General features: G+C 38.9%; 1 protein-coding gene across 1 annotated transcript in view; it reads left to right on the forward strand.

Moving 5' to 3' along the window:
• Nucleotides 1-3,025: 3,025 nt before the first annotated feature.
• Nucleotides 3,026-24,520, forward strand: part of myo5aa (myosin VAa) — a 48,871-nt gene continuing 27,376 nt past the window's right edge. Inside the window, exons 1-6 of the mRNA XM_079241967.1 lie at nt 3,026-3,122; nt 16,069-16,179; nt 18,031-18,202; nt 18,723-18,867; nt 21,221-21,377; nt 23,724-23,867. Of these exons, the coding sequence (XP_079098093.1) occupies nt 3,096-3,122; nt 16,069-16,179; nt 18,031-18,202; nt 18,723-18,867; nt 21,221-21,377; nt 23,724-23,867 (756 nt within the window). The 5' untranslated portion in view covers nt 3,026-3,095. The remainder of the gene's footprint in view (nt 3,123-16,068; nt 16,180-18,030; nt 18,203-18,722; nt 18,868-21,220; nt 21,378-23,723; nt 23,868-24,520) is intronic.

Genomic DNA, 24,520 nt, shown 5'->3' on the forward strand with positions numbered 1-24,520 from the left:
AATTCTGTTTTATATAAACTTAACCTAAATGTTGTATATAAACTTACCTTTTTAAAGTTTGTAGGGGTGGGTGTCTGCTGAGGACTGGTCATAATTATTACCACAGGATAATTAAAGTTATAAATGCTGTATCTTCTGAGTGACAAAGTGTGATCCAGTGTCATTCAGGGTTCAACAGAAAGACCCACAGCTGTGAGCAGAGATGCTGCAAGTCATTTGCCTCAAGTAAAACTACCTTGTGGGATTTTGTGATTGGGCAGGAGTGTCACTTTCAATGTTCAACACTTGAAACAGCCTCATTATAGGACTATGCATTAAATAATAGTAGTACAATTAAAAGCCTTAAAACTTATTAAATAACTTATTCTTACAACTATTTCATCTAAACTTTTTTTTACCATTTTTCTGCTTTACCGTTTAACCCTATAAAGCCAAACATGTCGTTATTGATACAGTTTCTGAAACCTTCTGCATCACTTTATGGTAGAAACAAAACACTGTTGTACACAGTCTGATACTTGTCTCCCACTCTCAAATCAATAATATCAATGCTAGGAAGCCAAAGATTATGCAACAATAATTTTCACACAGTACTGAATGGCAAAAATAAAAAAAATAAAAAAAAAAGGTTAATGTTTTTATATTTTATTCTAGGTTCAAATAAAGACTTCTGGTTTAAAAAAATTAACTTTTCTCCAATAGTTTTTCTTAAATCAGATTAAAATTATTGTACAGTCTAGAGAAAGAATGATGTGAACATTTAATATTGTCAAGGGAAAATGCCAGATACAGATCAATGTCATTAACAGTTTCACAAAAATATACTGTTGAACCTAACATGACAACGTGAAATGATAACTAAATCTGTATAATGCAATGCTATTGTTTTATGCAATGTTATTGTTTAATCTGTACATGTGCTTTGTGCCACCTTGCAAATGTTAGGATATATTACTTACCTGTGTAAAGTCACTGTTTGATCTGCGTGTTCCTTGTGCCACTTTTATTCTCAGAACAACTATACCAACTATATATATAGAAAACTATATATAGAAAAGCATTCTGCCTTGTTCCACTACCTACAAAATCCCAACCTTTTGAGTTGGGATTATCAAACAGTTGCCCTAACACCTGACAACATGAGGGTCACTGATGAGACTGTGATTGGTAAATGAACAACTTTTAGGACCCCTTACAATTTGCTTATTGCTAAGAGTTGGAAATGCCAACATCTACCTGCTTCATATTGCCCGATCTCTCCTGGAACAATTACGCAGCTATTTTAGGATCATGCTTTTATTTTTTCATGTGCTTATAAGACAGGGGTGGCAGTGGGTCAGGTGGTATAGCTGCTTGTCTTATGACCTGAGGTTGGAGTCCTGCTGCAGCCTCAAGGGGGACATGATTTGTTCTCTGAGGGCTGGTCCCGAGCCCTGATAAATGCAGAGGGTTGCGTCAGGAAGGGCATCCGGTATACAACATGTGCCAATTCCCCCATGCGGTGATTCGCTGTGGTGACCGCTTCAGAGGAACAAACTGAAAGGGAAACAACATGTGCTTTTAAGACAATTCAGTCTGCTTTGTTTTGTGAGAAGCTCAATAAATACCTCCACAGCCACCTGGATTTATGACTATCTAACAAACAGACTACATACAGTATGTGAGACTGAAAGGTTGTCTGAGATTGTGGTCAACACCGAAGCATCACAAGGGACTGTAGTTTTACCATTTCTCTTCACACTGCACACCTCAGACTTACAATACAACTGTGAGTCTTGTCATCTGCAGAAATACTCTGATGACTGCAGTTGTGAGGTCTGTCTGCGATGGACACAAAGGTGAGTACAGAGATCTGGTTAGTTAACTTAGTAAGTAGTTGCAGAAACAATTCCCTCGTCTTGAATACAAACAAAAGAGATGATTATTGACTTCAAGAGGAGCAGAACAAATAAAATACTGTCTACATCCTTGGACAGAGGTGGAGGTGGAAAAGTAGTACATGTGTCAAGCACTTTAATTTTTTTTTTGTTAACTGTGCAGAACTTTGTGAAACTGTGGTTGTTGTGCATGTGCCATACACCTGACCTTAACCTAGCTTGGAGTCAGCTGGACGACAGCTGGACTAGAAATGCAGCACAGATGGCATCTACAAGAAGGGACGTCTTAGATTCTATTTCTTTAGGAAGCTAAGATCATTCAGCATCTATGTTGCAAATCTTCTCTAAGTCTTTTTGCAGAAAGTGCAATCAGCTCTGCAGCCATCCTCTAGGGCAGCAGAGTAAGAGTCTGAGACTGTAAGAAACTAAACAAATTAAACAAGAAGCCTGGTTCAGTGTGGAGGATAACTCTGGAGGTGCTTGAGAACATTTCCCAGAGGACAGTCATGCACAAACTGCTGAAAATAATGGACATAACATAACATCCTCTACATAACACACAGGGATGAAACAGGAGTGTGAGCAGTGGTACAGCAAGGTACTGAAGAACATTTCTGCCAGCAGCCATTACCAAAATATTCTTCTAATTAATTATTCATTTTATTTTTTTTAAAAAAAGAAGAAGAAGAAGAAGAAGAATATGCACATTTAGTTGTATACCTCATTGCGATGGATATATATATATATATATATATATATATATATATATATATATATATATATATATATATATATATATATATATAAAACCCTCAATAAATAAATTAGAATGACTTTGTATTTAATATATTTAATTGTTTGTGCAGCAGAATGTCTTGAAAATAAGGTCGAAATTGTAGTGAGGTTGAAAACTGCGTTTCCAAACCCTGCCATCAGATGGCACAATTTCCCACGCGGCAGAAGTCTTCTATGTTTTGGGCTGAATCATTTCATCCATCACCATACCCAGAATGCAAAGTGAGACGCCGACACCTCAGCAACCTCACGCGTTTCTGGCTATCGTGGCGATAAGAGACACATCTTCCCCTTGAGTCATCGCAGCAACAAAGATTTTATTTCCCTCCGCTTCATGAAAACACACGCAGAGTGCCGTGCAGTGCGGAGACCTGCCGGAGTTTTAGCCCAGATTGGAGGAAGGACATAGCGTGTGTGACCGACATGGCAGCCTCGGAGCTGTATACAAAGGTAAAACAAGTGTATTTTTTTATATGTAGCCTGATAACAGCTGCTTGCTAGCTTGTGGGCTAAATAAAAGCCCTAGAGGGTTCAAGCTGTTTCACTAAATGTCTTCATATTGTCACCTTATGTTCGCTGCAAACAAACTGACAGTGAGATTTTTTTCACGTCGAAATATCTTCATCATGATAGGCTGGAGGCTTAAAATGAATGAAATTTGTTTTAAAATAACATGAAAGGTGCATTTGGGTGTTTGAGGGCATCACAAGGTGTCACCTGAAATAGGTTGGGTTCTGTTGACACACACGCACACACAAAATCATTTACATCTGCAGCATAGACTCGCCTCGTCTTTCTCTTTACAGAAAGATACACTTCTTTCTGTAAGGGGGAGAGAAACGTACATTTTGCCATCTTATTTGTGCTCCAAAATGACGCTTTATTTTTTTGCGGGCCGTCATATTTTCCCTCCCAGCTGGGAGCTGAGGAACTGGGATGATGCAAAGGCGGTGCCAGCCATCACGGAGGCTCTCTTTTTATGTTTTATCTCATAATACCGTAAAAACGTGTGAATATTTACGTTGCTGTCGGTGCCTTTGTCTCAGTATGTGAGCCTTTTGTTTTGGATGGAAGTGGAGGCTAGCAAGCTGGGTACCGCCGAGATGCTGCGTTGCACCCTGCATCCAGACAGTTTAGCATCCTTTTTCTTTAGCATCGGGGGTGTTTAGACTACAAAAGGCCCTGAAGCCTCGGCGTGGCTGTGGAGAGCCAAATGCTCATGGTTGAGAACCTGACACTAGTGCTGAGGAGGCCTGTTACACATGCAGCTTACAAGGTCATGTGCTGTTGCTGTAAGACACAAAAGTGATGCAGGGATGAAGAAAGTGTGTGTGTGTGTGTGTGTGTGTGTCTGAGAGAGAGAGAAACAGACTAGATGAGTCACCCATCCCCCTACTTTGACAGCTGGTGTGTTTAACGTGGATAATGGTTGTGGTAGAAAGGAAATGTGATGATTGCTTTTACAGATTATTGAATTCTTCTTTGCTGGTGTTGTATTTGTCTGAAGCGATTCAGACGAGATTTGACAAGTGGTCACAAATGACACACATCTGACCTCTTTGTCAGTGAGTGATGAAATAAGTTTGAGTCCTTGTGAGCTCCTAAGGTGCTGTTCACACCTCTGTGTACAAGGGACGGTGATGTTGAGTTGACTTTAGGAAGAATATTTTCTCGAGAAAATGCCGTCCAAGCATGGCATCCCTCTGCTGTTTCTACTGTTTGCTTTTGCTATATCTCCTTTTGGATTGTGAGGCATTTGGGAAATGCAAGCAGTCTGAAGATGTCACTGTGGCTCAACTCAGCATCACAAACAGCAGATCCCTGGATAGTGGATATTAGAGTCGGAGTGACTGAGGGTTTGGGGGAGCAGGTATGGAGTGAAAATGACATGGTCATCTCTTAAGTTTGCTGCATTGTTTTTCTCAAACTGTTGATAGAGAAGCAGCCACCACAAGAACTGTGATCAATCAGGGCATTAGCAATAGATCTGTTGGTCCCTGTAGGTTGTGGGGTGTCTTTGGATTAAATTCTCTTCCCACAGATGCACTTGTATCTTATCATATTCATATATGGGGTGTGTGAAGGCTGGGGAAAAACCTCACTGTCATGGTTTTCTTCGAGTCATTTCTATATTTATGTAGATGGCATAATGACAGTGACATCCATGTTCGAGTCGAGATGCAGGTTTCCACAGAAGAACATCACATTTTAACAAGATGAGCCTTGATATTTACTTTATCTGCCAATGTTTTTAATGATGTGATATCAAGTCAGTCAGTGGATGAGTCCTTTTGGTCAGTGCTGAATTTGTGGGTCTTCAGATGAGAGCTTACTGATAATCACATGCAGGTCCAGCTGAGCCAACAAGTAATAATAACAGGAGCTACATAATCTTTTTATCAGTTGTGATCTACTTTTCTATTTATGTTTTTATAAACCAAGTAATCCATGTTGATCAATTGGAAAAACACTTTTTGGTGATATTTATTGTTATTTTTAGTTTTAAATAATTCTCTCACTATTTTTATTCATTCATTTTAAGAACAAACCAAGTGTAAACAGAACTATTAGGACTCAATTAGCCTTAGTTTCAGGTGAATATTTGGGTTTTTGTGTCAGTGCAGCTAGTGGGAAACCTGATGATAGTTTCTGCTTTGAATGGCACAGTTTGTTGCAGACTTCTCTGATTTCAGGTCCCTGCTACGTGATTTACTTTTCCAGCACAGGGGTGGAAAACACTCTGCCCTTTGTGTTCATGAGTCAGCCATACAGAAGCTTATTGAGTGGGACTGAGCTGCTCTTTGAACATGTGCATGTACATAAATACACATCAGCCCCAACTCTAATGTATGTTTGAATGTTATCTGACCTGCCCAGCAGTGGAAAGAGAGGTGAGGGTCTTTAGACTTGAGTCAGTCCATTTCCTCCATTCAAGCCATTAATTTAAAACAAAGTAGGATCAAAACTAATAAGACGTGGTGAAAGTGAATAAAACCACACTGTCTAACAAGAGGTAGAAGTGGGCGAGAAGGATGGTTTTCTCACAGAAATAGACATGACTCATAAAGGAAACCCACTACCTGGCGAATCAAAAATACGCACTACGTTTGCAGAATTGTTTGTTGAACCATGATGTTTTCAAAATTTCAGTTCTCTGTGTTCATTAATGTACCAACTCACAAGAAAACTGTTCCTTCAGCCAGTTCCCTGCTACATATAAAGTCTCATACATATAAATAATGAGTTGTCATTCTTTATTATGTTAGCTTTTTAACACATATCAAATATGTAATTATACTTGAATGTATCTGTCTGCATTGCTAAAGATTTCTGTTGAACTAATAAAATGACACCTCAGAGCTCAGGCTGGCCTGTGTTGGAATTGCAGCACATTCAGGTTTGCATCACTCAGCAGATCTCCGTGCTCAAGCATATGCACCAATCTGCAAACAATGCAGTTGGAAGTTGCACACTACTGTTGTTGCATGTGTGGCATCACAAAAATGTCAGTCTTACAAAAAGCTAAACTTCCAGAGTAATTTAGCTTTTTGGTTAAAATGGTTTTGAGACAAACCCTGCCAGTGACCCTGTATCACATGGGGACATGTTTGTGTACCAGTTTACCAGACATCAACAGTAGCCATCATGTAGGGAGGAAAAAGGCCTGTCAAGCTTGACGCCCCCAAAAAAACCCACCTGTTTGTGCTTTCCCACAGCGACAGGAGTAGTCAGGAACAACTGATGGCAAGGGAAGCACCTGTTATTGCGTACATTTTTGGGGTGTTGCCAGAAACACACCGTGTTTGACCTTTTCAACCTGCGTACAGCAGTACAGGAGTGTTTTTACTGAAATTGCATCGTCATTGTGTCTCACTGACTGTTATGCGAGACTTACACAAAAGGTCACTCAGGAAGCTAAGGAGTAAACAGATGTCAAATGTGTGACATAGTTTTATTTTTTTTAAAGGAAGAACATTTTAACTAAATATAAACCAGATGGCGCTGAAAGGAAAACTTTATTGCTTCTGTCAGCTTGTTGTGCTTTTGGCAAAATCCTGGAGTAAAGCATTAAAAGCTGGTGTTTCGTACTGATATCTATTATTCCTTGTGAATTGTTTGCCTTTCTTGGGGAAAAAAAACTGGCTTAAAAATGGATAGTTAGTGTACTTTTATACTGAGGAAAAGTGTAAATATGTCATTTTTTTCTAAGAAAAATCTGTCAGCTTCTTAACTTATCATATATCCAGAATTAAAGACATGATTGTCATTGGGCAAAACTCACTGTTCTCCGTACCTTAGCTTAATTCTAGAGCCATACACCATGCTGTTTGTGAAGGTGTTACTTCAGCTACATCAGGTGGCAGACTTTACATTAAAAAGATGCCAATAGGTTACGTTTTCCTCTACAATTTGTAATTGACAACATGTGCTTTTAGATTACTGAGATAACCTGGTTAAGGTTAAAGTAATTGTTCACTTATGTTGTATACACTCTGGCATGTAGTGATTGCAGTGTTGACAACACATGACAAATGCAAGCTGAATAAAACTGCATGAGCAAAACCTCCAACAGACTTTTCTCATTGTTTGAGGACTTAAATAACAATTTGAAGAAAAAATTGATTTGTCATCTTCTCTCTCAGCATCCTCATCTGGTTTTCAACCAGCATCCTTAAACTGGGGGTTCTCTTGTTATTCAGTGTGGAATAAATGAAATTACTGTGTTGAATCTTGTATTAGAGGAAGATATTAAACTCTTTCAAAACTCAAGTTAAACATTTATGTGGTAGACTGAAATTCAAGTTTGGAGATTTTATTGTGCAGCTTCCACTATATACATGCTCTCTGAGTATGTTCTTGCTCCAAGAGTTTATCTGCCTCACAACTCATGTGATCAATAAAGGAAGCTGGGATGTTTGTTGACAGACAGCCAGGATGGCCAGTCATGTGTCCCAGGAACTGTGGGGAACGTCAGTGAACGCTGCCTGTGTCTGCAGACACAATGGGATGGTTCTGCTCTGGAGCCCGTTGCTCGATCAGTTAGCATCCGGTCTTGTGGCGTGTGTGGCTGGAGGCATCCAGAAAACCAGCAGACACACAGCATGAGCTAGAGGCAGGCTCCGCAGACAACATGAACCGGGAGTTGGAGTATATGTTTGTTCAAGTAAGTTCTGGATTTACTTCTCTGAATCTATCTCTGAATTCAATCCTGCATTCAGTAAAAACTTTTGGAAGTGTGCAAAGATGGACTACAGTACTCTGATGATGGAGCAACTGTTTCATGTAGCCTTTTATATTAGATGCAGTCGTCTGTCAAGTGCTCAGTCTGGTCTAAACTTTGGACTTGGATTTGGTGCATCACCTCTGTATAATGAGGAATATGGAGACCAAGTCCTGACACACTCTTGAAAATAGTTATATCCCTGAATCAGCAAGACACAAATAACTACTGAAAGCACAAATGAGGTCTTGTACTGAGTTTTAATATCTGTATAAAAGCAACATCTTTGTTGTAAACTGGCTAAATTCAATCACTGGAACGAGTTTGTTGTTTGTCCCATCTTTGGTGCACATAATAGCATGCATGCAGCTTTGCAGGCTAAAATACAACATTGTGTGTTCAATGGAAAACATTTTTTTTTCTATTTCCGATAATCCTCCACAGCGTGTCTGTCATTTAGCCGAACTAAAACTGTATAGATGAGTTTCCTTAAGTTCAATGTGTGGAAGCTTGTTTTTGGTTTTGAACGATAGCTCGTCAGTAGCGTTTATGAAGACGTGGTTGGATCGGAACGGCTTGTTTTCTGTTTCCCAGTTTTTATCCTTCTATGTGATAGCATCAGGTTGTGCAGGCCCACACTGTTGTCCGACTGTCTTCCTTTTATTACATGTAGAAGGGAACAGTGCTACGCTAAGGATCAACACTGACGAAACTAATGTGATTAGTCGTTCTGCCGCGTCACAGCTTATTAGCAACGGACTGATCTCTGGCAGAGACTGAACCACTGACTCGATAGCTGGGCCAGCGTTCTTGCTAGAGGAAACCAATGAGGAGACTGTTCAGGTTCCTATCAGCCAAACTCTCCACCATGACTGAAGTCTCTAAGTCTTGGCGTCATGCAGTGTCTGACCAGCTGAGCAGAAAAACAGCAGATTCTCACATGAGAGGCATCATGTGACGAGGCCTCTGCAGTCTGGGACTCCAATCACGGCTTTACTGAGAATATGAGGGCAAAACACTTCTCGCATACCTCTGCAGCTGTCTCGATTGTTGCCTCTGCCAGCTTGTATTGTAAAATGTATTAAGGTTTTAATCTTTTCCTCTTGATTCACTTTTGTCTAAATTCCTCTCATTCTTCCTCGCACACTGCACAGTTAGAGCCAGATTATTGGACTTTTTACTGATTCAACAGAGAATTATGCATTGCATAGATCATGCTGTCACCCTTTTTTTTTTAAAAAACAAAAAACAAAAAAAAAAAACAAAACTTATTTTCACTCCTGTATTTAAGTTATTTCCAGGCAGTACTTAAAAAGTATAGTTGTAAATATTTATTTTTCTTTTTGTAGGTGGTTGAGATGTCGTTGTGTTATAATAAAACTGAAATTTTGACATAAACTTGTTTAAAGAATGACTTAGCCTCATGGAAATATCACATATCGTATTCTCATGAATGAAGAAGCTTTAATTTGAAATTATATCCATACAGGTCTGATGTGGATCAATGTAGGCTCTTGCTTTGTGAGGAAGAACTTACGGTCATGAAGAAGAAATGATTAAAATGAGATGAAGCTACATGATGTATCACCCTGTTTGTATTTACTGAACAAAAAATGTTAGAATGCTAAAACAGTGTGTGAAAAACAAAGTCCAGCCTTCCTGCTACTATAGGCATGGAAATGATAAGTAACAGTCATTTTCTGCTATTTAAAGTCACTTGATTTATTGATCATCAGCAAATGTGAGCACCTCTATAAAACAGTGGTTTCGGGAGTTTGTTGTTTGGGAAAATTATTGCAGTGCCGAGGAGGAAAGACCTCAGTAGTGATCGAAGAGAAACAGTAGTTACTACCCAGTCAGTGAGTCTGGAAAGGATAAACCATTCCCAGATACTTCAGAAACTGTTGTTTTATGGTAAAGGAGTTAAAAATATTAAAGACAGTTGTCCGTCTTCACAAACTGAGTCGTTTAACAATACATTGATCCCAAACACAAAAACAAAATTACTCAAAAAGAGAAGAATCAAAGTGTTGATTCTGTGAAAGTCTTGACTTCAACCTGAATGAAATTCTGCGCTGGAAACTTATTAGAGTTGTGCATAAAAATATTCTTGCAAGCTCAAGACGTGAAGCAGCGTTGTAAAGATGATTGGACGCAAGTTCTTCTGTAATATGAGACACTGATAATGTCTTACAGGAAACAATTACTGAATGTTGTTGTTGCCAAAAGTGGTTAGACAAGTTATTTAACCATCCCATGTGCTTAACTTTTTAATTCTCATGGCACCAGTAAGAACATGGTTAGTTTTTTTACACACTCCATGGAAGTTCTGGATTAGTCTGTGTTGAATAAATAACGAGGATATGTAATATGTTGATGCCTGTCTGAGGGAGTAGTTACCTTATTTAAAGACGTGACAAGGACTTGATTTTTTTAAAATTTATTTTTTCTGAACCACATAACCGTAAAAGGTGAAAAAAGGTGAACTTGATGATTCACGGCTAATTGACAAACCAGTGGAAATTCCAAGAAGTCACAGCAACCTGAGGGCTTCTGGTGCAAGAGCAAAAGCTCTGAGCTAAGTCCCTCTAATCTGCTGTTGACTTTGAGTAGATTTGTAGGCACTTTTTACAGATGCCTTGTCCCATTGCCACAGCCATGCACATCCGGCTCGCACACATGTTTATATGCTGTCAAGTTGAGATTTATATGAATCTCAAAACCTCAGAAACGGGAATGATCTGAAGTGTTTTTACATCAAAATAATTGTAAAACTTTAAATCTAGCGATTTTCAAAGTATAAATGTTTTGCTTAGATTATGTTAACTCTGTTTGTGATGGAAGTGTTTAAGTTTGCATCTTGTTTCAGAAAAAGCATCAATATTGTTTCCTTGTTTAGGTGTGTGTGTGTGTGTGTGTGTGTGTGTGTGTGTGTGTGTGTGTGTGTGTGTGTGTGTGTGTGTGTGTGTGTGTGTGTGTGTGTGTGTGTGTGTGTGTGTGTGTGTGTGTGTGTGTGTGGCTGCTGTGAGCAGAACCTTTCATGTGTTGCTGCAGGTGCAACAATAGCTGTCTGAGCATATGCTGATGTCATGAAATTGTATTGTGGTTGGCTGGGATGAGATTAGTTGGTGTTAAACTCTGACTTAGCTTAATCAGGGACTGATCCTTTGTCTCAATTAAAGCAGGATTAGTATTACCCTGTACCTTCATGAGTGACATTTCCCTGCTGTGAACTGACTCTCTGACAACTGCTCTGTACTGTGAATGCGGGCTTGATGTTTAGATCCTTCTGGGTCACTTTCAGTCGCGATTTTATCATGGTGAGTTTAATATTCACCCAAGAAGAATCACATGATTGTTGTTTACCTTTATTCAGAACAATCCCAGCTCTCACCATACCTTCTACTGACACATCCTGTGTTGGGTCTGTGCCGTGGTTGTTCATACGCATGCAGCCTGAGATTTCTTCTGATATATTATCCACACATTAACATCAAACCATTCGCTGTTAACCACGTCTCATGCATGAAAAGGCTTTGTGCAGAAAATTAAAATGATGTGCAACTGAAGTCAGACGAAACGCACACAATGAAGTAACGGTGAGTTTAAAAGTCTGTTTTCATAGGGCAGTGTTTATCGCTTCCCAACATTGTGTGTTTGATGCTTATATCACAAAGCTGGTTCGGAATATATTATTTATAATCACCCCTCTACTCATGAGCTGTCTGCCCCCCTCATCTTGCTCTAAACCAACATGGCTGCTTATTTTAATACTTTCATTTTCATGGATCACTGAAATGTGTAAAGGTAAAAAAATATTATAGGATCCAATCTTTCTTCATATTAGATTAACAACAGTTAGTCTATTGTCATTTGCATGAACTAGATGAAAGTATTGTTTTATTCAAATTCACTTTATTTATCTGTTATGAGCTTTGTTTGCAGAGGAGACGGTGCTACAGACACAATAAAAACATTAAAACTTGTGTATACATAACACATCCATTCATACTGTTCATCACAATAAAACATGAAATACATCAAGAGAAATTAAAATTAAGAACCACAGTTTCCAAATCAGCTGATGTTGTAAAGGTCTTTAAGAGACTGCTGTTTCTGGCTTATAATTTTACTGCCCAATTTAATAATTTATTCATAATAACATTTTATTTATAATAGTATGAAGTAGTATTTCATTTAAATAGAATGAATATGAAAGATCAAATGTTAGCAATTTTTTGTTTAAACACTTTATTCAACATTTGTTTTTTAAAAAAATTGTCCTTGAATTTATTCAACGCCCATAAAGTGAGGAAAAAAAATCACATTGTATCTCATGTATCTCATTAACAATAGGTTTAATGGTAACAGGTCAACGCATGACTTGACTTTTTAAATCAAAGCACATTTGATCAGGAGCATTTCTGAAAATCATTGTCAGTAAACAGTTTGCCATGTCATCTACAAATGCATGTTGAGACGCTTAATTGCAGAAAGAAATCCAGAGATGTCTCCTCTCTCAGGGCTCCACCTCCTTTACATGTGCTGAAGTAACGCGAAAATTATAACATAAAATTTTAATGTTTTTATAAACATTAATATTGGGCATGTTGGCTTTTAAAAAGCCTACATTTTGGTTAAATTTCAGCAGATTACAAAATGAGAACATTTGTCATCATGATGAACTAAATAGAATCATTCAAGAGTCATGACTTAAAACTCTTTATGTCCCTGACAGATGATTTAGTTTTGACCATGAGGTCATGTGAACTGTCAAAGTTTGCGGTCGTAATTTCTTCAGGGCTTCAGCAGCTTTGACTTTGACTCTAGTACTTAATCTTAGAAAACATAAATGTGTCTAAAACTATATAAAAACACCATTTCTGAATTTCCCCTATCAACATGTCAGGATTATGTTTGTAAAATTAAATGTTTTTTTTGCATACAGATGGGATGTAAACCAATACAAAAACATTCAACTTTTTTTAAAGAACAAGTAACAAAGATGGATACATGGGTCAGCATGTAAAACACAGGATAGCTTATCTGTTTTCTGAGTGTTTGTGACGTGAATCGCTCACTTATCTGGAAGTTCAGTAGCAAGTAGTTGCTGAAGTTCCTTTAAACCAAATGAGAAGTCACTTGACTGGTTCCTTGCTTCCTTTCTTAGAATGAAAGAAAAGCACAGAAATAGCCTGCTGCTTTTATGCATGGATGTTCATTTCCCAGCCAATGCTCTGTAAAGGTTTTTATGCTGAAATTGGTTGAAACGTGGCGGTTCTTTGATTGGGAAGGCAGTTCAAAGTGGTTGCATCGGCAACATCTTTTACCAAATGTGACTTTATTTATGTTAATAATAATAATAGTGATGGTGGACATCTGTGTTGTATTGTTGGCATGTTCGTTGTGTATATTGTAATGATGAAAGACTATATTTTTTTTTTTTATCCCACCATCCACTGCACACATTTAAAGTCCACCCACATTTCACATTGTCTCCGAATGCTGCATGCAGTGTTTGTGGAGACCGCCTAAAGCAGGCCCTCTTCAGTCATGTGATTTCTGATGTCACAGATGCTCTGACGTCTTTGCTTTGTTGTCATCTGCCACCCATAACACTCCCGCCTGACCATCATCCATCCATCCATCCACCCGCCTTTCAGGTGCACAGTCACTGTAGCCTGAATCATCACATCTCTCCAGCTTTTAGGCACTCCTCTTCCTCATCTTGTAATGTGAATGATCATGTCCTTGTAAATATCTGTCAGAATGTGTGTGCGTGTGTGTAGGGCCGAGATTCAACCTTCATCTCTCCTTTTTCTGGACCCAGAGGAATGTGTTGGGATATAAATATTTTTTGTCCTTGCAGCAGGACTAAATGCCGTCTTTTTGTCGGCATTTGATCCGCGTGTCTGTGCACAGCAGAGAAACGAGCTGCCTGGCAACATATGTCAGTGTTATCTAAAGATAATCAGCTTTTCACGTAGTGATGTGTGAAACAAGTTTCGGCACAAGTGTGTGTGTCGTATGGATGAGGATAATTATCAGGATCAGAAAGTGTGTACGATGGTGCAATGATGCCTCTTTGAGGTGTGATGCTGCTCAAAACTCACTGTTGCTATTTTTAGCCTTCATTCTGCTCCCCTGATTTTCTTTCTCCTTTTCTAGGAGACTGGCTGCAGGGATGGTCTCCTGTAGGGACCAAAAAAGTTGCAATGATTAACAAAATGGTGGAATGAGAGATGAATCAGGCCATGTTAACCAGAAACTGTCAATAGGAAGCCTCCAGTTTACATTCATTTTCAGCTTTTCTGTTACTTCAAAGATGGTTAAAATCATGTTTCATCCTTTACAATAACATAAGTTTTGTGTCAAGTTCTTACAATATATTTCATTGAAAGTTACAGCCACCGGCTACTTTTATGACTTTTAATCTATTGCAAATTTTTTGTCTTGTTTAAAAATGTTTCCGAGGTTTGAACAAGGTTTGTTGGACAGCAAGCCAAAAATAATCCAAAAATAATCTGAAATTTATGGCTATACTTTTCTTTTTCTTAATATCTATATCAGGCACTCACATGATATGTAATAATATGTAATGTATATATTTCTGGTTATTTAGACATTATAAGATATTTTCTGCTAAGTGTAATTTGATTGAATGCCCAAGGCTAATTTCTTCTAGGGGAAACTGTAAAGGTTTATCGAAACTAATCTGATCTAATGCAATCTAATCTAATCTAATGATCTGATGCCTTTGGTACTTAAGAAAACATACCTGCACTTGACAACATCTGGCATCCCCATTAAAGGAGAAAAATCTTTACATACAGTCATGACACAAGTGTACTGACAACATTATAGAGCATTTTTAATCCAAGATAAGACAAATAATCTCAGATGAGATAAATGTTTATATTACTTGAATAGACATGAAAATACTTGGATATACTTATATTTGAAGGTCAGTTCAACTAAACTTAGAGAAATAATCAGTAAAACGTAAAAATAAATCTATAATTTCACTGCTGTGGCTGCCATGTCATGCCCCTGCTCTTATTTCCAAACAGGATGAGGAGGACGGATGAGGGTTTGTGTGACCATGATGTCATGATTCAGATGATCGGTAGTGGAGCAGCAGACGTAATAAACCAGTTTTGTGCTCTTCTACAATGAGGCCTTTCTCTTTGGCCTCTGTGAAATTGTCATCAGCAGTTTGTGTAACGAGGGCTAGAGACGCTATGAAATCGCTGTCAAACTTGCAGAACGACTCACAGTGCTCATCATCATGTGGTACGGTGGCACAAGTCCTCATAAATCTCATCTGGATATTTCTGTGCTAGTAGCTCACTTTGTGTGTTGGAGATGAAGGCTTGGGAGGCAAAATATTCCCCGAGTGTTTTATGGTATTGTTTAAATCTTGGGTGGATTGAAATTATATAAATGTTTTTGTTTTTTTTTATCCTAAGTTATTTGAATCAGTCGTTCTTTATGCCTTTAGATCTATGTGTTAAGAGATTCTACATTCATCTCATGCACCTGCGGTGTTAAATCTCAAACGCCTGGATGAAAAACCTGTGTTTGGCCCAGCATTCTCCATGCTCTCCATGGCATCTGAGTTTTTAGGGTCACATTGTGGTTCGAGCTCCAGTAATCTTGCATACAACATGTAGCTGGAGTTCCCAGACATGTGACCGGCAGCGTTCATCATTGCTTTTCCACATGTTGGTAGTCAGCTGATTGATCCAGACGCTTGGCTGGAAACAGTTTTATAGGGATGTTTCTTTGTGTTTATAAGGATTGGACTTTGCAATATTCACATCTGCATTTATCAGCCATCATGAGAAACCCCAGAATTGGTTCCCACCACTTGGCTGACCGTTATGTGCGATGTGCTCATGACTGTGCAAACAGAGATCCCAGTGTTTCGTCTAAGGTCATGCTGTCCCACCGTTTGCAGAGAAGAAGTGAGGAAACCGTTTTTTCCTCCCTCTGCCGCTGTAACCCTACTGTCTTCATAGAGAAGCAGATCAAGCAGTTATCACATCACCGCTTATCTGAAGCTTATCCAAACCATCAAGAAAATACCATTTTGCTTTTATAGACAGTTGACTCATCATCACCTTTTGTCTAATCTGATTTTTCTTTCTTCTGTTTTGTCTGTTTTTTCCTCAGTCTGCTCGGGTGTGGATCCCTGATGCAGAGGAAGTGTGGAAGTCGGCTGAGCTCATCAAGGACTACAAAAATGGCGATGCCTCCCTCCACCTCATGCTGGAGGATGGAGCGGTGAGTTTGAGGAATGGGCTCTCAACCTGAGTGTGACAGGAAAGGAATCAATCTCTCTCTTTCTCGCTCTCGCTTTCTCTCTCTTTTTAAGTTTTCTCCTGTTTTTGTTGCTTTCTCTCTTTTACTTCCTCCACATTTCATTAGTGGTTATTGGTTTTACCATTAGCACACAAATGGGACTTTCAAGCAAAGATGCCTCCAAGGAGCATTTTAAATGTATCATGGTACACTTAATCTCTTGGCTCAGAATACAAATGGTGATCAGTACACAGTTCTTGCTTCTAGCAATCACAAAGAAGCACTCTTTTAAATGAATATTAGCTGGTGGCTGAACCATCTGCCATATTGCCTCTAGAAAATTAAAATTCATATGATCATAGTTAACTAAAAGCACATCCACTGCCACCTTTTCAGAGCGGTTCAGTCGTTTCTTCTCTTGCCGGCTTGGTTGTTTAATATTTCCAAACTTTGCCAGCTTTTAGTGAAATCGGATAAAAGATGCAGGTGAAATCAGGCTGTTGAAGCAGCCCTAAACTGAGTCAAAACCTTAGAAATCACTGTCTTTTTGTGACAGTCTAATGATTTGCAGCATTGTTGGTGTAATGAGCTAAAAGTCTTCCAAGATTAAAGCTCTAAATTAGTTAAATTATGCCAAAATCAGCCAAAATGGTTCTTGATGATGAAGAGTTTGAACAATTTGCTCGATTTCTTTTTTTTTTCTTTTAATTTTTTTCTTTCTTTCTTTCTCTATTTTTTTTTTTTTTACAAATTGGTAAAGCATCTTATTTTGGGAAATGAATTAAACTTATAATACAGGTGTAACTACATAACTACATTGCAAGGTCCAAAATGACACAATCCGCCACCAAGAGAATATTAACTTAAAAAAAAATACAAATGTACCACATCATGTTGCTATTACGATTTAAAGACTGCTTCTCAAGCCAGCTTCTTAAAAACACAGACTAACAGTTAATAATAGGGATAGAAAAATACACATGAATACTAAAAATGAATCCCATCTAGAAAGAGATGAGTAACAAAACATGCTTCATACAGTCATACTTTTCTAAACAGCGGGTTGAGCCTCTTCATTACACAATGAGATCATCTACCAGTAACATCAGGCAGCCTGATCTGGAGATCTCACAGCATCCAAGCATACTAAGAAATGTACAGACCTCTTGAGTTAAGTTAATGTTTTGGAGATAATACTTTTGGACATAAGACTTTCATTTTAGCAACAAAAGAAATACTTAATTCTGTTTTATAGAGTGCATGTAAACCAGGGGGGCGTGAGTTCAGGATGGTAGATCTCGAGGACCCAACTTGGGCACCCCTGCTGTAAACAATGAAGGCCTGATTGCAAGGCTGACTTTACAATGTGCAGTTCATTGAAATCACAGCCACAGAAAACACTCCCAAGTAACAGATACTGTATGAGCAACCATGATTTGCATTATATCATCACTGTTGGTCAAATGGAGGCTCCACCGGTTCCACAAACCCAAGTGCCGTAGTCAGGGCTAGAGTATCCATTTTGGCCTTGGCTAGCATGATTGAAGAATGAGGGTGAGGCTTTTCTCAGCAATAAGAAATCTGAAAGTTGTATTTCTGACATATAGATTTCTCTTTCAGCAATAAATCTGAGCCTTGAAACTGTGCTGGTTTTGCAAGTTCTTAACACACAACTACTTGGTCACTGTGCCATTTCAGTATGTTTTGTACCTTGTTAAAGAGTCGTGGTCATAAACCACTTCCAATTTCCAATGCTGTATTATTGCTCTGCTTAGAGTAATAGCCAATGGCTCAGTGTTGCATCAGTTTTGTTGTTTTTCTGCTTTTTCTCAGAACATTGAGCATAAACTTGATACGAAGACAAAGAACCTGCCTTACCTGCGAAACCCTGACATCCTGGTGGGCGAAAACGACCTCACAGCTCTCAGCTACCTCCATGAGCCAGCCGTACTTCACAACCTTAAAGTTCGCTTCATCGACTCAAAACTTATCTACACTTACTGCGGTAGGAAGGATCTTTGGCTTAAATATTGGCTGACTTTATTTGACCTAAATCCCTCTGAATCATCAGCTTCTACCGCTGACGAGAGGCAGACTGAGATCTTGCAAAGCGTCGGATGTTTAGACAGGAAATGTTGTCAGCTTCCATGATATTTTTAGCTTAAACAATAGAATAAATAACTCATTCATCAACTTATATTGAGTGTATAATGTTAGAGAGTGGGTAATTTCATACTTTATAAGTTAAACACAGTCTTGGTGTGTGTGACCTTCCATGCCTTAGTTGTATTTATGCTACAAATCAAGCTTTGTTGATTGTTTATTGTCTCGGTTCACAATATTATATACAGTGTGTTATGCTTTACAGCTGTTTTTTCTCTTGCTGATAGAAATGTGCCATGTTTTAGTTGTAAACTTACGTCTTCACCAGCCTCTTTTGGCTTTGACATCATAACCAATGTTAAACTTTTACCGTCTATTGGTTTAAGTTGAGTAAATTTGTTGGTTTTTGTTCTGTCTCTCAGGAATCGTTCTTGTGGCCATCAACCCATACGAGACGCTGCCCATCTATGGAACAGACATCATCAATGCCTACAGTGGTCAGAATATGGGCGATATGGACCCACATATCTTTGCTGTGGCAGAGGAAGCTTATAAACAGATGGCCAGGTTTGTGTGTGTGTGTTACCTGAGCAGCCTTGGTTCAAGTCTCCCTGTTGCTCAGCCCTCCCCCTCTCTTTAGGGTTTGTAGGTCAAAGCTAAGCCAGAAATAGCCCCATGGTGGTCTCACTGTCTCTGTTTCTTGCTTCTTGTTTTTTCAACACACCCACACAAAGACAGACACTAGCCGGCCATTGCATCTTGTCAGCCTCCACTATGAGAGTTTATGGTAAAACATATGTTTTGCACTACATATCAGATCTCATTCAGGGCAATGAGGGAGGGTTGATTGGCAGGCAGTCTTCTGCATGACACTCCACCATCAAAGGTTTTGGATCACCTTAAGTTATCAACACTTTTTTTGACCCATTCATGTCAAAATACATGAATATTTTTCATTGGTCCTACAAGCGCAACTTCACAGTGGAGTGTTCGTTGAGTTGCTTTGACAGCTTGACTGTAATGCCTAGCCAGAGCCTAATTGAAGTTATTACACATAATTAGGAAAGACACACACCTGTCTAAACAAGGTCTTTCAGATGGTTTTTGCCAGTGGAAAAAAAGTGCAAACTTGATAATACTGTCCAGATATCTTGCAAAGCAAGAAAAAATGAGGTACAGATCTGGAGAACAATGTAACATTACATTATTACAGCTTTTAAAGTGTTTAAAAGGCTTTAACTGCTGTAGTTTTGTAAAGGAAAAAGTTAAAAACTACCAACAGACCGCAGCTGGTTGCAGTTTCCAACACCGAGCACCGACCACCACTTTAATACAAAAACTTACCAACTGAAAAACAAACTAACAGCTTTAAAAAAAAAAAAAGTTGAGAGGCCTGAAATTGCCGAGCACTGATGTTCTCCATCCAGCCTGGTTAAAATTTAGTTTATTTCAACAAGAATGAAGGGAAAGACTTACATACTCCACGAGAAGCAAGAAGTCTTTTCTTGTTCTCGAGGCCCAGAGAATAAAATTATGTTATTTTGCTCTCGCTGACGTGTTTGAAGACATTTCTCGACACATCGGGCTGGCTGAACTTTTTTTTCTTACGGGGTTGCAAGAAGTATCGTCTTATTGGTCGGACATTTGAGGGGGGCGTCGTTGACATGGAAAACCATGAAGCGAAAAGTTGCTGCTTCCGCCTTTTTGCTGTTGCAGGTAAAACGGATTGTTTTGATAAAACTGCTGATCGAAGAGGTGAGAAAGCATGAACATTTTTACAACATGTGGCATTAAAACACACGGACCCAGCCACTTGCACAACCTGCCCTGCCGCAGACACGGTTGCTCTTTAAATATGAAACTAGCAAAGCACTCGGAGAGCGCAAACCTCCGTCGAGCACAATGTTTAAGAATCTTTTTAAAAATTCCTGGATCCAAACGGTGATCCGGATCACCACCAAAATAAATCAGTCTTTCTTTTCACATTGAACATTTCATGAAAATCCGCCCATAAGGTTTTGAGTTACCTTGAACACAAAAAGAAAAACAGACTCTGCTAAAAACAACCTCCTTGGTAACAACCGTGACTGCACACAAAAGCAGACATCGCCACCCGCAATGAGCCCTCCCCGCTGCAGATGTGCTTCTCGTGGAGAATGAATGGACCTGACTAAAAATAATTTTTTTCTTGTTCTCACAGGAGTATGTAACAAGCTTTAGTAAAACCACACTGCAAAGTTTTAGGATCATTCCCACAAAATCTTGCAGCTGCCAAGACTTATAGGATTTTAACAAAGAACTAAATTAACTAAATATGTGTTTGTTTTTTCTATTTTAAAAAAAATTAACAAATGTGCTACTTGAATCGTGCTGTTGACATGGTTTTAGTTCTTGGCATTTAAATGACCTTTCAGATGGTGAATTTACTTTACTGGTCCATGATTTCAGCTTTGTTCGTGAAACCGTCTTCTTTTATAACGACAGCTGTAATTCAACATGAGCTTACAGGGTGTCAAAATCCACATACATGATATGGGCTCAAAATGATGTCATCTGTTCTCTAAACGTATTAACATGACATCATGTTAAATACACCAGCAGGGTTTACAAACACCAAAGGCAGAAATGAAACGCGATGGGATGAAGAGCAAGTAAAGAGTGCAGTAGATTGAAGGTGTTGTGTGTTGTCACCTGTTCTGCCTGCAGGCAGTGAAATGATTTCTTGTGACATCTTTTATATGCCTGCAATTATTGAGCTTTATTCAATTAGTGGTTGTTGCTGTTAATAGTTTCCTTTAGCAGCTGTAACCTAAAGCAAACAAGTCAAATGCGCCGTTTGTCATCTTTATTTGAACTGCACTTATCTGTGAAATAACTGTAATGTTGGTTAATTTTTTTTTTTTTTTTTTCCGTCTGTCAGGGATGAGAGGAACCAGTCCATTATTGTGAGTGGGGAGTCCGGAGCAGGGAAGACGGTATCGGCTAAATATGCTATGAGATACTTTGCTACAGTCAGTGGCTCTGCCAGTGAGGCCAATGTAGAAGAAAAAGTTTTGGCTTCCAACCCCATCATGGAGGTAAGGCCACCATCCCAATCAGAATTCCCCCTTTTTACCCCACCTTTTTATTTTGCGCTTTTCTGTGTAGGGGAGTGTCCATTTTGCTTTGAGGATTAAAGGTTAGAGATTATCTCTTGGAAGAGAGCATGAGTAGCCATTTGGATGACAGGATGAGTGCAACCCCTCCATCCCAAAGGAAGCAGATGCTCTGTCCTATGAGGTAGCATGAAAAATGCAGCAAAGGTTGGCTCAAAGGGCATAAAATGAAATCGGTAAATAGTTTGCTTTTGCAGAAAAATGGCCGTTCAAATTGATTTATTTTCCCACTGACTAAACCTGTTCCTTTCACCTCACGTGAGTTATTGCAACTTAAGTATTTAGAATTCCTCATCTGAATCACATTTTTCTCTCCAGCATCACTTCCATGACCTATCCTGGGAGTTAAACATGTATGCTTTCTTCCATGGCTCTGTTGATCAGTTTTCACCAGCTTGGGTTATTTTTGACCAATATAAGCTTTATAATATGCTTACATCTCCTCTTTTCCACTCTGGCATTTATTGACTCCTCCCATCTGTGTCTTTACCACACTGTGTGTCTTTCTGGCCTAAGGCTACTCTCCACTGTGATAGCTCAAATCTTATCCTTAAGTGTGTGTGTGTTTTGTGTATTTATTGTGAGCGGGTGGAGAGCTTTCTCTTGTGTCCATATGCCACTTCCCCCACATCATGCCATCCCCCACCATGTCAGGCTTTTCCAACCACTCTGCGAGCATCACAGTCTTTTTTATTTATTTATTTATTTATTTTTTTTCCCTAGCCACCACTTTTTCCCCTCAGCCAATCAAAGACGGGTTGACGGAATGAATAGAGCTTTCTTTCTGCATTGCAGTGATGTCACTTCATCCACTAAACCTGGTTGCAGAGTAGCTGGTTGCATCAGCCTTTTTTGGTTTTACAAGACCTGTCTGTGTGAATGTGCATGTGACACTGTTTTTTGGGGGTTTTTTTCCCATGGCGTTTGTACATGTTTGGCTGATGCGGGCAGAGATCGAAATACCTGCACTGCTGAATGCCTCCTTGTCTGCAGTAAAAGACTGTGTGTTTGGCCTTAACTCAGCAACAACCCTCAGTGCAGGCACACATAATCTAATTCTGTTCAGCCTGGTTGGCTGTACAGCTTTGATGTGTTTGTGTGTGTGTTTTATGCAACCCCACCCGTTTGCTGACAATATCTAGGGGGGTCATTGATCAATGTAGCTCAGTGTATTGAAGTTTGGCTGCTGACTGCAGTTGATTTACTTTGCCTGTATGTAGTATTTTGGAAGGAAGTGGTGCACTAATAAAAGAGCCATTTGTGGAAGGACAGAAATCATTATTATAGATATATTCCTATTATACGGAGACGCACTATGGTAATCGGTATGCTACTTTGGTGTTTGGTTTTGTTTTCCAGTAGAGACTTACAGTTTTTGAGACAAAAGCCTACTGGATTTACTTACTTTTTCCATTTGGATTTAACAACAATAGCACTTTCATTCACACACTGTAAATATAACGCTTTGAGGCAATTGGCTGAGGTTAAAAACTGTATGAAAAGAAACTGGGTAGTCTCCCTCAAAGACACATTAACCTTTCCCTGCAGCTCTTCTAAAACTTAATAACCATTATTGTAGTTTAAAAAGGAAAATCTGTTTGGTTGTTTCAGATGTGAGCAGCATTATGCCTGTGACAAGACTGCAGGAAGTTGTTTTCCTTTTCCTGACTTTTCTTCCAAGACGTTTTTTGTCCTTTTTGCATAAAATCTTTATTTACTGTACAGATCTCTGCGGTCTGTTGAAAGACTGATAGAAAAGCAGTGCGTTCGGCTGACTGCTAGGCAGCTGGCACAGACCTGATTGAACCACACATGAGCTAACTTCTTGGATGGTTGCGCATTGCTCGATGAGAGATAACTATTTTATAAGTCAGGATTTTGCAACAACTTTCAAAGGGATTGACAGTGATTGTGAGTTAACATGTGAGCTTAATGAGCCAAGTTTTGATTTCAGTTTTATCATACTTCTGTTGTCTATCAACAGGGAAAGAATATTAATTAAGATTTGTTAATGAAAATGGCTTTTTTTTTACAGGACTCAGCAGTATGTGTGATCATAGATTTTAGGAGAAGCAAGTGGATTTGATGGACCATTACTGAAAACAGACAATGGCAGTGATCACACATGACAAAGTAAATTTTGCTACATGGTGTCTTAGAACAACTGGGACTATGTGTTGATTTTTTTTTTTTTTTTTTTCTGATTTTATGAAAATATCTTTACCCGAAACATTATCACAGTGATGTTTTTCTGCTTTTGTTCTTTAGGCCATCGGAAATGCAAAAACCACAAGAAACGACAACAGTAGCCGTTTTGGTAAATACATCGAGATTGGCTTTGACAACCGCTTTCGTATCATTGGTGCCAACATGAGAACATATCTGCTGGAGAAATCCCGAGTGGTGTTTCAGGTGAGCGCACAAATGAACCGTCCTATTTGGATTAATGCACACACACACACCTGGGTTTTGGTTGAACATGTTTTAATGCTGAGGTTAATCCCTTTCAGTTCCCTCCATCACAGTCTGTTGGATGAAGTTAAACTCTGTAACATTCAGGTCTAAAGGAAGAGCTCGTGATTGCTGCCTATGCTTTCATTCTGTTTTAACATGAAGTGACTGGTTTTATAGGTTGTGGAGTCAGTTGGTTTTCTTTTAAAATCACTTCACGTGGCATTTTTGCATTCATGCTTCTTGGATTCATGAGAGTATTTTTGCTGAAGTGTCCCAACCTGAACATGTTAAAAATGCATTTGTAATCCCAACTACTTTTAACTTGTTCTGCTAATAACAGAGTTGTTTTTGCTCTCCTTAGGATCTTTCAGTGATAATATAGCTAAGATTTAATAAAGTACATGTTGGGATTTGATCTGTAGAAACACATTGAGGGTGGACAATAAATCCTCCTCATGTGCGAAGAAGCACCATGTTGTGTTGACCAATGCTGTCAGAAGGACTCCTCAAGTCTTAAGCACCACAAAGCAGTTGTCAAACTTGACTTGGTGTCTATGGTGAAGAAAGAAGTATGTGGCAGTAATTTCCTCTTTATTTCTTTTATTAGTGGG

The sequence above is a fragment of the Telmatherina bonti genome, assembly GCF_933228915.1.
Source record: "Telmatherina bonti genome assembly, chromosome: 1".
NCBI lineage: Eukaryota > Metazoa > Chordata > Actinopteri > Atheriniformes > Telmatherinidae > Telmatherina > Telmatherina bonti.